Source organism: Physella acuta, unplaced genomic scaffold (assembly GCF_028476545.2).
Source record: "Physella acuta isolate Inbredline_101_S28 unplaced genomic scaffold, ASM2847654v3 ptg000063l, whole genome shotgun sequence".
Classification (NCBI taxonomy): domain Eukaryota; kingdom Metazoa; phylum Mollusca; class Gastropoda; family Physidae; genus Physella; species Physella acuta.
In genome coordinates, this window is record NW_026731583.1 from 243,693 (window position 1) to 257,821 (window position 14,129).

At 35.9% G+C, this 14,129-nt stretch overlaps 3 protein-coding genes across 3 annotated transcripts; all 3 read right to left on the reverse strand.

Annotated features, from left to right (window-relative positions):
• Window positions 1-1,139: 1,139 nt before the first annotated feature.
• On the reverse strand, window positions 1,140-2,423 carry LOC131949726 (interferon alpha-inducible protein 27-like protein 2B). Its single transcript, XM_059311596.1, has 2 exons — window positions 2,218-2,423; window positions 1,140-1,510 (listed from the first exon to the last, which is right to left on the reverse strand). Exons 1-2 carry the CDS (start codon window positions 2,309-2,311, stop codon window positions 1,332-1,334), a joined length of 273 nt encoding a protein of 90 aa, XP_059167579.1. The 5' UTR covers window positions 2,312-2,423; the 3' UTR covers window positions 1,140-1,331.
• Window positions 2,424-4,639: 2,216 nt separating this feature from the next.
• Window positions 4,640-5,689, reverse strand: LOC131950453 (type-1 angiotensin II receptor B-like). Its single transcript, XM_059312622.1, has one exon. It carries the CDS (start codon window positions 5,687-5,689, stop codon window positions 4,640-4,642), a length of 1,050 nt encoding a protein of 349 aa, XP_059168605.1.
• A 4,573-nt stretch (window positions 5,690-10,262) lies between these two features.
• LOC131950463 (putative G-protein coupled receptor frpr-1) lies at window positions 10,263-11,318 on the reverse strand. The gene has a single exon (XM_059312633.1). The coding sequence runs from the start codon at window positions 11,316-11,318 to the stop codon at window positions 10,263-10,265; it is 1,056 nt and encodes a 351-aa protein (XP_059168616.1).
• Between the last annotated feature and the right edge of the window lie 2,811 nt (window positions 11,319-14,129).

Genomic DNA, 14,129 nt, shown 5'->3' on the forward strand with positions numbered 1-14,129 from the left:
GGGTCTCCAAACTACGGCCCGCGGGCCGCGAGGTCCTCTCATCCGGCCCGCGGAGATCTTTTTGTCCACGGAAAAAACATTTGTTGAAGATAGCTGAGGAACTTTGCCCACAAAAATCAAAGACATGCCTGGAAGACATTGGCCCTCGAACTGAAATTTTATAGTTAATGCGGCCCTCGGACTGAAAAGTTTGGAGACCCCTGATTTAGTACATAATTTTTTTTTTAATAATTCTGGTCGGATCTCTGAGCGTATATTAAAAAAAACAAATATTTGTTACTGGCTTATTTTATTTTTAATTGTGTTCATTTTCCGAAATTATTAAAACATCAAATAGTTTGTTCTAACCATATTTTGCACCAGATAAAAAAATGTTTATACACAATGTCGAGATTTTTCACGGCCGCCTATATATATTCAAATAAGGCCAGTCAAAATGTATTTATCGATTATTTAATTTGTGTTTAAGTAACTATTTAATCAATTTTGCTTTGTGTTACACACTCATGGCACTGAGCGGCAATACAAAATGGTTGTTCAACAAATGAGGTCAAGCACATTGGCAGTGTTTCTTTCAACTTTTTACTTTTTTACTCTAAGGGGGGGGGGGGATGGGCACTTTATATTTCCGGGGGTCTAACATTTTTTCGGTGGAGGTGGGTATGGTGGAACTGGTAGAAGTACATATTTTCTTTATAAAATCAATTTCGTTCGGGGTGGGTGATAGACTTACTTCGGGGGGGGGAGGGTTCACAGGGTGTATTGGTGTTGGGGGTGGGGAGGGCGTGGAGCAGGCTTTTGCTACTGGTTACCACCTAAGAGTAAAGTGTCTAATAAATGTCACATTCTTTATTTTGATGTGTTTCCCCAAAAAAGTGACAAGAAATGTGATATTTTATTGCTAGAGGAATTGTATTATTTGATTCCTTGAAAATTTGACTTGTAGGTTCAAGTGAGAAGATTGAGATGATGATGATAAAAACATTAAACAAATCATGCAACTATTTTCACGGGAGGTCACTGATTAACCCATTTTTTTTGTTTTAAATAAAATAATTCCAACAACAAAACAAAACATGTATTAAAAGATCAACAATAAAATATTAATCATAAATTTGTTTGTTTAATCATTAATCATAAAGTTATCATTAACTGTCTGATAAGAAAAGTAAAAACAAAATTTTACACTTTAACTCTAAGAATAATTCAAAAATTTAAAAAAAAATGTTGATGCAATTTAAAATTATTTGAATATCACAGGTAAAAAAGAGTTGTTTAAAAAAGTGTTATTTTATCAAACAGCTCATATTGATGTCTGGAATATGTGCTGGTTAAAACAGGGCAACAATAGCTGCAAATGTCGCAGCTCCTGTAGCTGCCAGTGTTCCTGCTCCTACGGCTCCTACAGCTCCAGCAGACTGTGCAGCACTTAAAGCCGTTAGTCCGACAAAGCCGTGAGTGTACACGAATGCCATAGCACCAGCTGCGATAGAGCCTGCTTTAATTCCAGCTGTAATATAAAAAAATATACTCTGTTTGTCTGCTGGTAAAGACAATACAGTCTGTGTTGGATTTAAAAAATAAATTGTTGAAAATTCAATGAAAATGTTCTTTGGTCGATAAAGGCTATGAAAGCAAATCCAGAAAGAAGAGCAGAATGAAATTGGAATCAACGGCTATCTAACTTAATTGTGTTGGGGGAAATCCCGTCCAACTTTACAATTAAGAACGAAGAAAATATGAATATGTAGGAGTTCGAAACAGGGTTCAAGTCAATAGAATGTCCCTGAGTCCACCCAGCTCTGATGGGTACCTAACTCACGATAGGGAAAGTTAAGGCGGCTGGGCATTGTGCCGAACACACTATTCCTTCAAATGCCGAGGTCACAGAAACAGGTGTACTCTACTTCATTTACCCCATAGACCGTCAGGTTTGGAAGGGAAACGTTACTACTTTAGATATGAAACTGCAAGACTCTCGGAGACTAAAGTAACCACAAAAGCTTAAAACAGCAGAATGACTTCACCAACACATCCACAAACAACAGCATCATTAACATCACACAAGAACGGCGCAAACACCATACCAAAAACAACATAAACCTAATGAACGCAAACACCAGCACTGAGAACAGCAAAAACATATAAAATAACAGCATCAACAACTAGCACTAACAACATCACTAACTATGTAATCACCGATTACGACAAACTCACCTGCTGTGAAACCAATAATAGGTAAAAGAGCTGGCACACCAAACCCAACAGCAGCCATAGCCGCAGCAGCAGCTGCTGCTTCCGTCAGTACCATGTTATGTTTGGTCTTTTCTTTCAACACTGTCTTAGTTCGTTGCCTGATGTTATGAGCTCTATTTCCTTTCTAGCAAACGTTTGCTAGCTGTGTGCCCTAACGACGGTACACAGCACGACTTATATATCTGACCACGTTAGGAAATCATCGCTCGACCAATCAGAACGGCTTAATTGTTTTTCTTGTTGTGACGTGGCACCTCTGGTAAACACCGACGTGGCGCTATTACCTGCTTACCAAAATGACTTCTAGTGTACTCTTTTAACAGCGCCGTTTCCAGAAATCTAAAAATAAAACTAAAACAAAACGTGAGAATGTAAAGTGGCTCTACTGAAAGGCTACGGGACTGAGGTCTTTATCGATTAGGCCCAACACTGCATGTAAAGACTTACTGTAGTTTCCGATGTTGTTCTCCCTCACACACACACACACACGCACGCACACACACACACACGCACGCACACACACACACACACGCACGCACACACACACACACACACACATACCCACACACATACCCACACCCACCCAGAAAAAAATGCAATAAAAAGCATTCACCTATCATATCATGTACATGTTCCGACATCAGGTAAAATTGTATCACCACCACTATGATCAAACTGACATTTTTTGTACACTAAGACGGACAACTGAATTATCCGTCCCCCCCCCTCCCCTTATTGGTGCTCATACCCAACTCTCTCTCTCTCTCTCTCTCTCTCTCTCTCTCTCTCTCTCTATTCCCGACTTATAATCTTTCTTTTTTTTCAGATATGGAGCTCATTCTTTGTAAAAATCCTGTATAATATGTTCACATCTTTAGAGTGAAAAGAAATAGTTACTAATGTAAATCTACAAGAGTCCTTTATGTCGAATGATGAGCATAGTCATGCACTAGCGGAAGAGTTCGGGGCAAGGATAATATTTACAGCGGGCAGCGCACGGTATGTGATGCTGAATTAGCACATACGTCGCGCCCTTTACAAATAAATTTTACCTCAAATGCCAGTGCAGGGACTGGCCGGTACGGCTAGTACACTATAAAAACATTAAAGTATCGAAAAAAACTAATTATAGATTAAAGATAAATAAGAAAAAAAGTTACATCAGGCGCGAAAAAATATATCAAACTACTCTTTTTTTAATACAAAACGATCACCATAAGTTGTTATGTAATAGTACAGTAGGGATTTTTTTTTTATATTGAACTACTCTGTGTAGAAAAACGTTGATCAATATTAGTTATCACACAATAGTACCCCAGCGGTGTATTAAATAAATAATTTACATCTACTACGAGCTCCTACATGTCAAAAGTATCTAGTTGTTGTACAGCAAATTATTTTTTAAATTACACACACAAATACGAGACAGGTTTTAGGTATATTGGCTTTATTGAAAACTGAGACTAACAGGTTTGTGTTTCTTTAAACATCGCTCTTTGTGTTTGGTGGTTGTAATATAAAGTCATGCTTGAGCCTGTAATATAAAACCATGTATATTCAGTGGCGTCACTAGAAAAGGTGTCACGGGTTCAGGGTACCTCAACCCTTCCAACTATCTTGCAATCCCATTACGGTACCACCTTCCAACCTTACGTTTTAATTATTTTAAATGTATAGAACTTTTTTAAAACAGTAAATTGAAAGATATTTCGATTTTGCGTCACCCCAATATTGTGAAGGGGGGGGGGTTGGTGCGGCTGACCTGAATAGATGTCGTCTGAAACAACCTCTGGTAGCAAAAAGTGACTAAGTGAAATGGCCGGCCAATAATTGTTTGCTATAGAAGACGCTGTCAGTGTTATTTATTTTAATTGACGCCTATGAGTGTTTAATTTAAGTCACAACAAACCGCCAGCCTAGGTTTGGCAACATAGTAGTAGAGAAGGCATACGTTAAAAATAGTAACAAAAATAATGGGGGCTTAGAACCGGATGGAGAGGCTCTGCAGAGGTCATTGTAGTGTCACCATGACCTTCATTGTTAAAGGAAATGTGTTGTTTTGTTAAGTCCACAATGGTTGATCAGAATAATTTATTCGGTAAATTACTGATTGTCAGCCGACAATCTAATACGATTTGCACTACTTTCGATACATGTTATTTGACCAATAGCCTACTTGCCTTTTGATGTCACCTTAAGATTACTTAATCTCGGATTGTATGCAGTTTATGTAAGATTAAGATTGTACATGTTAAGTAAACTAAAAAAAAATAATGCAAGTCTACATCGATATTAAATTGTGTATTGCTTTATTTTATTGAGCTTTAACGATCTAGTAACGTTAAATATTATGTTAATTAGTAGCCAACATAAAAAAAATTAATTAAATCTGATCGCTGTATGCCCATTTCAGCTTGACTGTTTTTATTGTTTCCAAGAACGTTGTTTTGTATTTCGTGCTCATGTTGTAATAGATAAAAATGTTGATGCTTGAGTTGAAGGTCTCCATGACGAAAGCTATGCTGTAGATTAACAGAGCCACATCGAAATACGTGCCTCGGATACTCAGGCCACGGACTAACCCAACGGCTGTCAAGATGGCCGACTGCGGGATTAAACAAACGACAAATATAGCGGAGACAGTTGAAAGCATTCGGACAATCTTTGTTTCTTTTTTACTAACGTCTCTTGTATGTATATTGGCTATCCTTGTAGCCGACTTTTTCCATTTGGCACTTCCTTTTAGTTTTATTCCAGTTATCAAAGTACATGTGATAATGACGAAAAAAGTAAAATACGGCACGAATAGGTCGGTGATAAAATACGAAATTCCAAACACACTGTCAGGGTTACTCCTGAAGTTGACGCCTAACAGTGTTTTATTTAAGGTAACTACAAATCTCCAGTCGAGGTAAGCCATGTAGTAGACAGGGAAAACATTTAATATTGAAATAAAATATATGGAGATGTTGAAGCCAAGGACGACGTGTTTGGTGATGAAGCGTTTAAACGTGAAGGGAAACACCACACACAGACACCTTTCTAGACTGGCGAAGGCCGTGATGAACCCACACACACGGATGAAGTAGTTGTGGGGGTAGAAGGAGACGAATGAGGCTATGTCTGTAGCGATGAAAGACAAATCAGCTTTCATAAACCACGGGTTGACCATAATGTTAAAAACCTGTAGAGTGACCAACGCCCCGATGTTGCTGATCGCCATGGCAACCAGAGTGATGTTAACGGTGTCGTCAAATCCTTGTTTGGTGAAGATGATGATGTTGATGATGTTGGAGATGATGCCGAATATTCCTAAAATCTCAGAACAGATTGCGAGGTTGAATGCCAGGAAGAAGTCTAACAGCACCGGATGTAGCAGTCCTGTGGGGGTGGGGACCTGGACATAACTGGTGTTGGCAGTGGCTGACGTCATGTTATTCCGTCTTTTTATCTACCAGCTGTGTAGGTACAGGAAAACTGGAAGTTGATGGAGAAACACTGCTCTGATAGACGCGTCTGGTGTTTTTAGGTGCGATGGTCCAATCGATAAACTAACATTTTTTTAAAGACAAACAATTTTTTTTTAAAATAACTGCGTTAACTACTTTGAATTTTTTTTTTCTGAAGATGTCCAAAAAAGTTTATATTTTTACATATTTAAGGTTCATTACCTGGAACATTTTATGTATGATTTTCTCGTGTATAATTTGAATTATATTCTACTCAACGTGTAGCTGTACAGTTTTCGCATCAATTTAAAAAAAAAAATTAAAATTACGGGCAATTAAAACTTATTAATAGCTTATTAAAATTTTCCTAAAATTGCAGAATAATTACACTAATTAAATTATCACCTCTTTAAAAAAACTAATTATAAAACCGATTGTTAAAAATGTAAATAATCAGCGGTAATTTGAGTAGTAGACAGTTGCTAGTTTTACCTAACTATAGCCGTCAATTTACCTCAATGTAGATATATTAAGTCTGTCAATAGTATACATACCATTACGTTGGTTTAAAAATTGATTTTTCTAATCATCAAATTACATCTCAATAAGCTAATAAGTACACACCCAATTAGAATAGTAGTTTAATTACGATTTGTTGATTTTTCATCGCCAGTGTATCCAACGACATTTAATTTCATTTTCTACTAAGTCTAACAACTATTTAGCTTTTGTTTTGCCTATTCAAGTAAAATCATCTAGCCTTGTCGTGTCAACTAAAATGACAATCTATTAATTATCTTTTCTGTTTTGAAAAAAAAAAATCCATAGTGTACCCACATATGCATTTTTAATTTGAATTTATTTTATTTGGGGTTTAGATACCGAACACACACATCATTGGTTAAGTATAAATATTTTTCTATATATAATTTCTCTATATAGGATTGATGTTCATACAATGATTTATCTGACCATGGTAGGTCGATGTTTATTCTATTTAGACTAAGCAAAAAATGGAGCATTTTAGGCAAATCTAAATAATGTTTACATTACTTTAATACGTTGTTGTTTCCAATCCAGTTTCTTCTGTAAGAAACGTCTCCTGTTAAAGCATTGTTTACATAAACTATTTTCAATTCAAAAGGTAAATTCGGGTACAGAACAGAGCAGAGTGTCTTCCAGGCATCTCTTCGCCCCCCCCCCCCCCCCCGCCCCCCGAACGAGATGGAATTTATATTGTAAACATACACTTTTACTAGTGTCCGCCCCCCGAAAAATGTTGACCGCCTCCCCGAAAATATCGAGTGCACCCCGCCCCCCCCCCCCCCCCCCCCGGATAAAAAAGTCTGGAAGAAACACTGGAACAGAGTCCTAGTAAAGACAGTAGGTTTTAGCCTGAATGGATCCCACCCCACCACTCAACGTAGCACATTTCAGACAGATTAATAGGGGGTTATAGGTCAAAGCTTGATTTTTGTTCCGTCTATAGGCTATGTACGTTGGCAATTAGAAAACGTTTTGTCGTGCTGTTAACGCTTCTGAACCTTATGCACCGTAAGCGAGGCTTGTAATTGTTTTATAAAAGACGCCAGTGGTGTGCCATAATAATGGTTTAATAAAAGACACTAGCGGTGTGCCATAATAATTGTTTAGTTAAAATGAAAGACGCCAGCTATGTGCCATAATAATGGTTTAATGAAAGACGCCAGCGGTGTATCATAATAATTGTTTAAAAACAGATTCCAGCGGTGTGCCATAATAATGGTTTAATAAAAGACACTAGCGGTGTGCCATAAAAATGGTTTAACTGCACAGTATCACCCCAGACTAAGGGAGAGTAACAAAAAAAATCGCCTAAAAAACTATTAGTCATACAGCTGTCAAACTTTTACAGTAGTAATTATGATTCATCAGCGTTATTTCTGCTAAAACATTGTAACCGTATATATTAGTTACTCTTTTGTAAACAAATTTTTTAACCATTAGTGAATTAACTTTAAATTTGGTGTAAACATTCAAAACAACAACACCAGTAGTTGGAACTAAAACAAAACCATTCTTATTTTTAAAAAACTGTAACGTTAGTTATTAATTTTGCGCTTAACAATGCTTTCATAATTTTATTTTTCCATCTAAATCTAAATGCGTCTACCTATGTTCAGGGTATAGATAATACTGTCAGTCAAAATTATGACGATTTTCAGAAAAATCTGTTTGAAATCTGGGAAACAGTGTACGTAAAGCGAAAATAAGTATCATAATTTTAAAACAAAATAATTTTTAAATTTATTCACAAGTTATCAACAAATTGACCAAGGTATTTGAACTTTGGTATATAGCTTTCTAATAGTATTATCTATAGCTTGAACTAAATCCATACTGTTCGAGCATAGTTTGAATTTTGTAGAATTTTTACAATTTTAATGCGTATTATCTTACTCTGGTCAGATGTAAAAAAAAACTAAAATTTTCAAATGTTATCATAATGCTATGCTTTTAGTTCCGGCCGTAGATAACATTGTTAGACAGCTTGTTAACAATGTTCAGAAAACTCTGTATTATAAAAAACAAAATTAATGAAAGACGCCAGCCAGTGGTGTGCCATAATAATGGTTTAGTAATTTAGTTATGACGCCAACGGTGTACCATAATAATGGTTTAGTTAATACAAGACGCCAGTGTTGTGCAATATTATCAACCCATAGTAGCAACACAAAGCACAGCTAATTTGGTTTACATACATTGATTAGGGGACACAACATATAGAAAACAAATTGAATTTTTAACTGTTACTTCCCTTTAATTTATTCTATTATCTGTCAATGAGTTAAACGTGTGAGTTTCTATTTAAATTCCATTTCTTTCAGGGGGTGGGGGCTAGACTTTCCTCGAAGAGATGCCTGGATGAAACTATGGTAAGTTATTGTTATTGTTTAATGTAATGATGACTGGCTGATTAGTTATACAAGACTAGGTTATATTATATGCGGTAAGTTACAGTTCAAAGATACATTTCGATTAGATTACCATAAGTATATCATATTAACTACAATACTTCTATGCGAGTCACAGGTGCAAATTATCACAGATGCAAATTATCACAGGCGCAAATTATCACAGGTGCAAATTATCACAGGTGTAAATTATCACAGGTGCAAATTATCACAGGTGCAAATTATCACAGGTGCAAATTATCACAGGTGCAAATTATCACAGGTGCAAATTATCACAGGTGCAAATTACCTGTGAGAGTTCCCTCAAGTATTACCATGTGTATATTACTTCCTGTTAGTGGCGTCACTAGATGGGTGTTACTTGGTGCGGCATTTCATGGTGTGTCCCCCACCCACCCCCCTCCCCCCCACCCCAATGTCGAAATATGGCATTGGGTTGGGTAATTAAAATACTAACTCTATTGTATCATTAATTTCACTGTCAAATAATTTTCCTAACAGATACTTTTGGCAAATATTCGTCTTGGTGTCACCCTACCACCCCTCCAAAAGGTGTTGCGCGGTGTGATCGACCCCCTTCACACACCCTTTATGGCGCCTCTGTTTAACGAAATTGCTTATAAAATAACCATGAATATATATATAGATACCTATAGGATTACAATGACTATATTATCCTATACAGTCTATCGCACACAATCCACCTCAATATTATTAGATCGATGAGATGTTACTGTAAGATAGGCTAGGGTGTTACACACATTAGGTGCAAAAATCACCAACGCATACAAAAATATAAAGTGGAAAGATATAATAATACATTTTCTGTTTACATCTGTCGATGTTTTCTTTACAAAGATAATATTGCATGTATTTATTTGAAATACACATCAATAAATACAGAGTAAGGTATATTTTATATATCATGTAATTTATTCCTATGTTATATATCATGTAAGTTATTCTTATGTTATATCTCATGTAAGTTATTCGTATGCTATATATCATGTAAGTTATTATTGTGTTATATTTTATGTAAGTTATTCTTATGCTATATATCATGTAAGTTATTCGTATGCTATATATCATGTATGTTATTCTTATGCTATATATCATGTAAGTTATTCTTATGCTATATATCATGTAAGTTATTCTTATGCTATATATCATGTAAGTTATTCTTATGCTATATATCATGTAAGTTATTCTTATGCTATATATCATGTATGTTATTCTTATGCTATATATCATGTAAGTTATCATGTGAGCAATTCAAAAACAACGTATTCGTTCAATATTCTAAATACACATCAATAAATACCGTTTAAGGTATGATGAAGGTATATGTTATATATCATGCAAATTATTCTTAGACCTAAAACAACGTAGACGTTCAATAGCATGTGCCAACAATATCGCACGCATCTATTCCAAAATCAACATCAATAAATACAGGTGTATGATGAAGGTATATGTTATATATCATGCAAATTATTCTTAGACCTAAAACAACGTAGACGTTCAATAGCATGTGCCAACAATATCGCACGCATCTATTCAAAAATCAACATCAATAAATACTGTTGCATGATTAAGGTATATGTTATATATCATGTAAATTATCCTTAGACCTAAAACAATGCAGACGTTCAGTAGCCTGTGTCCAGATCTCGTGAAGTGACGTCCTGTATCTGCTGCTCATCTTGTAGTAGATGAGGATGTTGACGCTAGAGTTAACGCTCTCTGTGTACAAAGTCAGGCCAAAGATCATCTCCCCTATGTAGAAATGTGACCCACCCAGTCCCAGACTCCGGTCTATACTGGAAGCAGTCAACAAAGCAGATTTTGGTATCAAGCAGACCAGGAACACAACAGACATTATCAACAGCATCAACACAAGTTTCGTTTCTTTTTTACTTAGGGTTTTAGTTTTTGAAATGTCTTTAGTAGAAAGAGAGTTCCGCCATGAGACGTTGCGTTTGACGGCTATGGCTAGAGCTATGTTGCAGGCTATAATGGAGAGGAATGAAAGGAAGGGTACGGCTAGGTCTGTGATGAAGTAGGATACGCTCAGTACCGCTTGTCTGAAGTCGCGGAAGTTCATTTGGAGGATTGTTCGATTCAGCTTAGGCGAGAACTTCCTGTCTAGGTAGTAGACGTAATACGCTGGGAATAACGTCATTAACATGGAAACGAAAATAACGACGTTCGTTACTATGGCGACTTTTTTTGTTATAATTTGTTTGACCTTTAGCGGCGCGAGGACGCTAAGACATTTCTCGAAAGAGGCGAAAGCTGTGACGTAACCGCAGACTCTGACGCAATAGTTATGCGGGTGTGTTGACAACATGGTGATGAGGTCACCGGCGACGTAATCGACGTTGGAGTAGTCGGTCCAGGGGTTCCAGAGGATGTTGTAGACCCGCAGGGTGAGGAGGGCGAGAATGTCGCTGACGGACAGGGCGGTCAGCGTGATGTTCATGGCGTGCTGGAACCCGTGTCGGTGGAAGATGATGATGTTGATGATGTTGCCGATGATGCCGAGCACGCCGATGACGGGACCGATGATGGTGTTGAGGGAGTACAACATGAAGGACACGTACTGAATCAGCTGGACGTTGGTCAGTTGTATGGCCTGGATGTCGTTGTTGGCGGACATCTTGGTTGACCCTTAACCTCCACACCTCCACCGACTACAAACACCAACGATGTTCTTTATTTGAAACGTGCAACAACATTGACTCAAGTAATGATTTTTGCTTTCTTTTTATATACCAGAAACTCGCTTGACACGACCAAGCAATATACCAGTGCAGTTATAATTTTATGTTATAATTTCTGCGCCAAATTCACAGAGAAGACCTAAATACTTTTACAATTTCACACATACAATGAAAAGCAAACTTTATTAATCCTAGTATGAATTATAAATCAGATTCCACAATGCCTTATCAAACACACATTTTTAGTGTAGCGCTGTTGATACAAGTATTATCAGGACATTGACTTACTTAAATTATATTTATCATTACATCTAATAATTACCTTTTTTGTCTTAAAACGGTAGTATCTTACGTCAAAAAATTAATATCAGCAATTATTTCTAAACGAATTTCAATTAATTCTGGACCACCGTAGTATTTATCCTGTAACAATGGAAGGATTGTACAGTGATTGTTAACTAGAGTAAATACAAGGGAAGGTAACCACGATGATTGCTGTTCTGATGTTCAAGTCGACGTCTGATTAATATGACATTTACAAAAGTAATTGTGGTCGTTAATAAGCTTTCTAAATAGAAATTGTTTCGATAATTGTACCTAGACAGACGTCATAAATGTTTAATTAACCACTAGAAATAATAAGTAATTGTTAGATTAACTACCGTTATTTTGAGTCCGATAAAAATATGGTTTATTTTAAATTAAGTGTTTAAAACTTCAAAATGTTATTTAGTATCTAGCATCAAATGATGTACATTTACATTTCTTAAAATCGGGAAGTATATTATAAAACAATTTTAATTAATTACTTTAAATTAAACAGGTGTAGTAAAAATTAAGTGTAAACAGTTATGTCTTTCAACTAGGTTTGCTAGACAATAGTAATGACATATTGTATGTTGTCAAAATTTATTTATTAGACGTTAAACTACCTAGATCTGGGCTGAAAACTTGAAGGTTTATCAAGAATTTTATTAATACACATCGGTCACTAAAAGAACTGATTGTATGCCGCTTTCAACCTGCTTTGTTTGTTCTATAGTTAACAAAGTGTGAATCTCTTTATCTTATAGTCGGATTATTATTTTATAACATAGTGTGCTTCGGGTTTTATATAAAAGTGTGAATCTACTTATTTTATGGTCGGATTATCGTTGTATAACATAGTGTGCTTGACGTTATATAAACCTAACTTGTGGGCCTGACTATGAGCTGTCAGTCGCCAGGATATAGATATCCACTTACCTAACTCTAGACAGATAACTGGTAGTCTCATGTTGTGACGTCATGTTGTGACGTCATCAGGAAATGTTTAATTATTTTAACACATAATAAAGAATGATTTTTTAAAGCGTTAAATAAAAATGAACAATCAAATAGAATGAAACACAACGTAGGTATTGTTGTGATCTATAGAATTATATTAAATTATGATATAAAGGTTGCTGTTGAGATATAGAGCTATGCTATATAAAATTTATTTTAATTTTTATATAAAAGTTTTCTGGAATATTTTGAGTCTTTAGTTGCAACACATAAGTAATTTAGTTTTAAATGTTCCCAAAATGAAATGTTTAATAGGCCTGCTTGTGTTCGATGAACACATAATACGTAGTTGTTTTCCTAAAATTTGTATTCAAATGTAAATTTGATTCTTGATCAGCTTGCTATTTAGTAGTAGGAGTAGTTAAAATCAGCTGTAGTTGAGCTAAAATGCAAGCGGCTGTGCACATTGTTGATAACATTTTTTTATATGCAGAGGCCGAGGCTACAAGCTTTTCTAAGATAACTTAAGAATTAATTGTATTCGTTATCTTCCAAATAAACAATACATTGCTACCTCTTCAAAAATATGTTTATCCTTGTTTTTTGGGTTTTTTTTGTTGTTGTTTTTTTTTTTGTTGTTTTTTTTTTTTGCAAATTTCAAATATAGGCTACATTATATTTTACATATGCATATATAGTTAAGCAGTCAAGAAGGAGAATACGCACACGGAAAACTGTTCAACGGAAAAATGTGCAAAACAAAACACACAAAAATTAGCAACTACACATTAATTAATTATACTAATACACTTTATTTTTTGTGATATTTCGTTGAAAAAAATGCTCTATTATTCTACAATGTTGTTATTCTTAACCAGTATCTATAAATGATCGATTTAAGACGAAAAAAAAAGCCTTTGCGCACTTATTGTGAGAAGTTTAGTTTTCCGTTGCGCAGTTTTCAGTTGCGAATTTTTCCGGTCACCGCATTTAAGAAGTAGTCTATAGGGATGATGTGGATGGCTGGAAATAGGGACATCTTCTAATACGGAAGTATCCAGAGTATAGTTCTCAGGATGTAGTGTGTAAGTTGTCCATGTGTCACATCCGATGGTGCCTGGATCAAGCTATGGAATCTAACAGCGGCTGATACAACAACTGACCACATCCCTAGCTCATGCACAGAGATAGAAAAATACAGTTGGAACTTATCCTAAGGAGACTCTTTTCTTTATTTATTAACGTAAAGAAATAGCTGTGTAAATTAGTTTTATTACACATTTTATTACATATTATTACACATGTCCCTGTACCTGGTGCTCATCTTGTAGTACACCAGCATGTTGACGCTGGAGCTCACGGTCTCCGTGAAATCAGAGATGTTGTAGCACAAGAGTGCCACGTCGAAATACTCGCCGTACATGCTGGTCTCTGGCACCAAACTGACCGTGGTCAGTACAGCTGACTGGGGAATCAGACAG

Coding starts and splice junctions, on each gene's coding strand:
- LOC131949726 (XM_059311596.1), bottom strand. CDS start 2,311: ATGGTACTGACGGAAGCAGCAGCTGCTGCTGCGGCTATGGCTGCTGTT. Junction 1,511..2,217: donor TATTATTGGTTTCACAGCAG/GTGAGTTTGTCG, acceptor TTTATATTACAG/CTGGAATTAAAGCAGGCTCT.
- LOC131950453 (XM_059312622.1), bottom strand. CDS start 5,689: ATGACGTCAGCCACTGCCAACACCAGTTATGTCCAGGTCCCCACCCCC.
- LOC131950463 (XM_059312633.1), bottom strand. CDS start 11,318: ATGTCCGCCAACAACGACATCCAGGCCATACAACTGACCAACGTCCAG.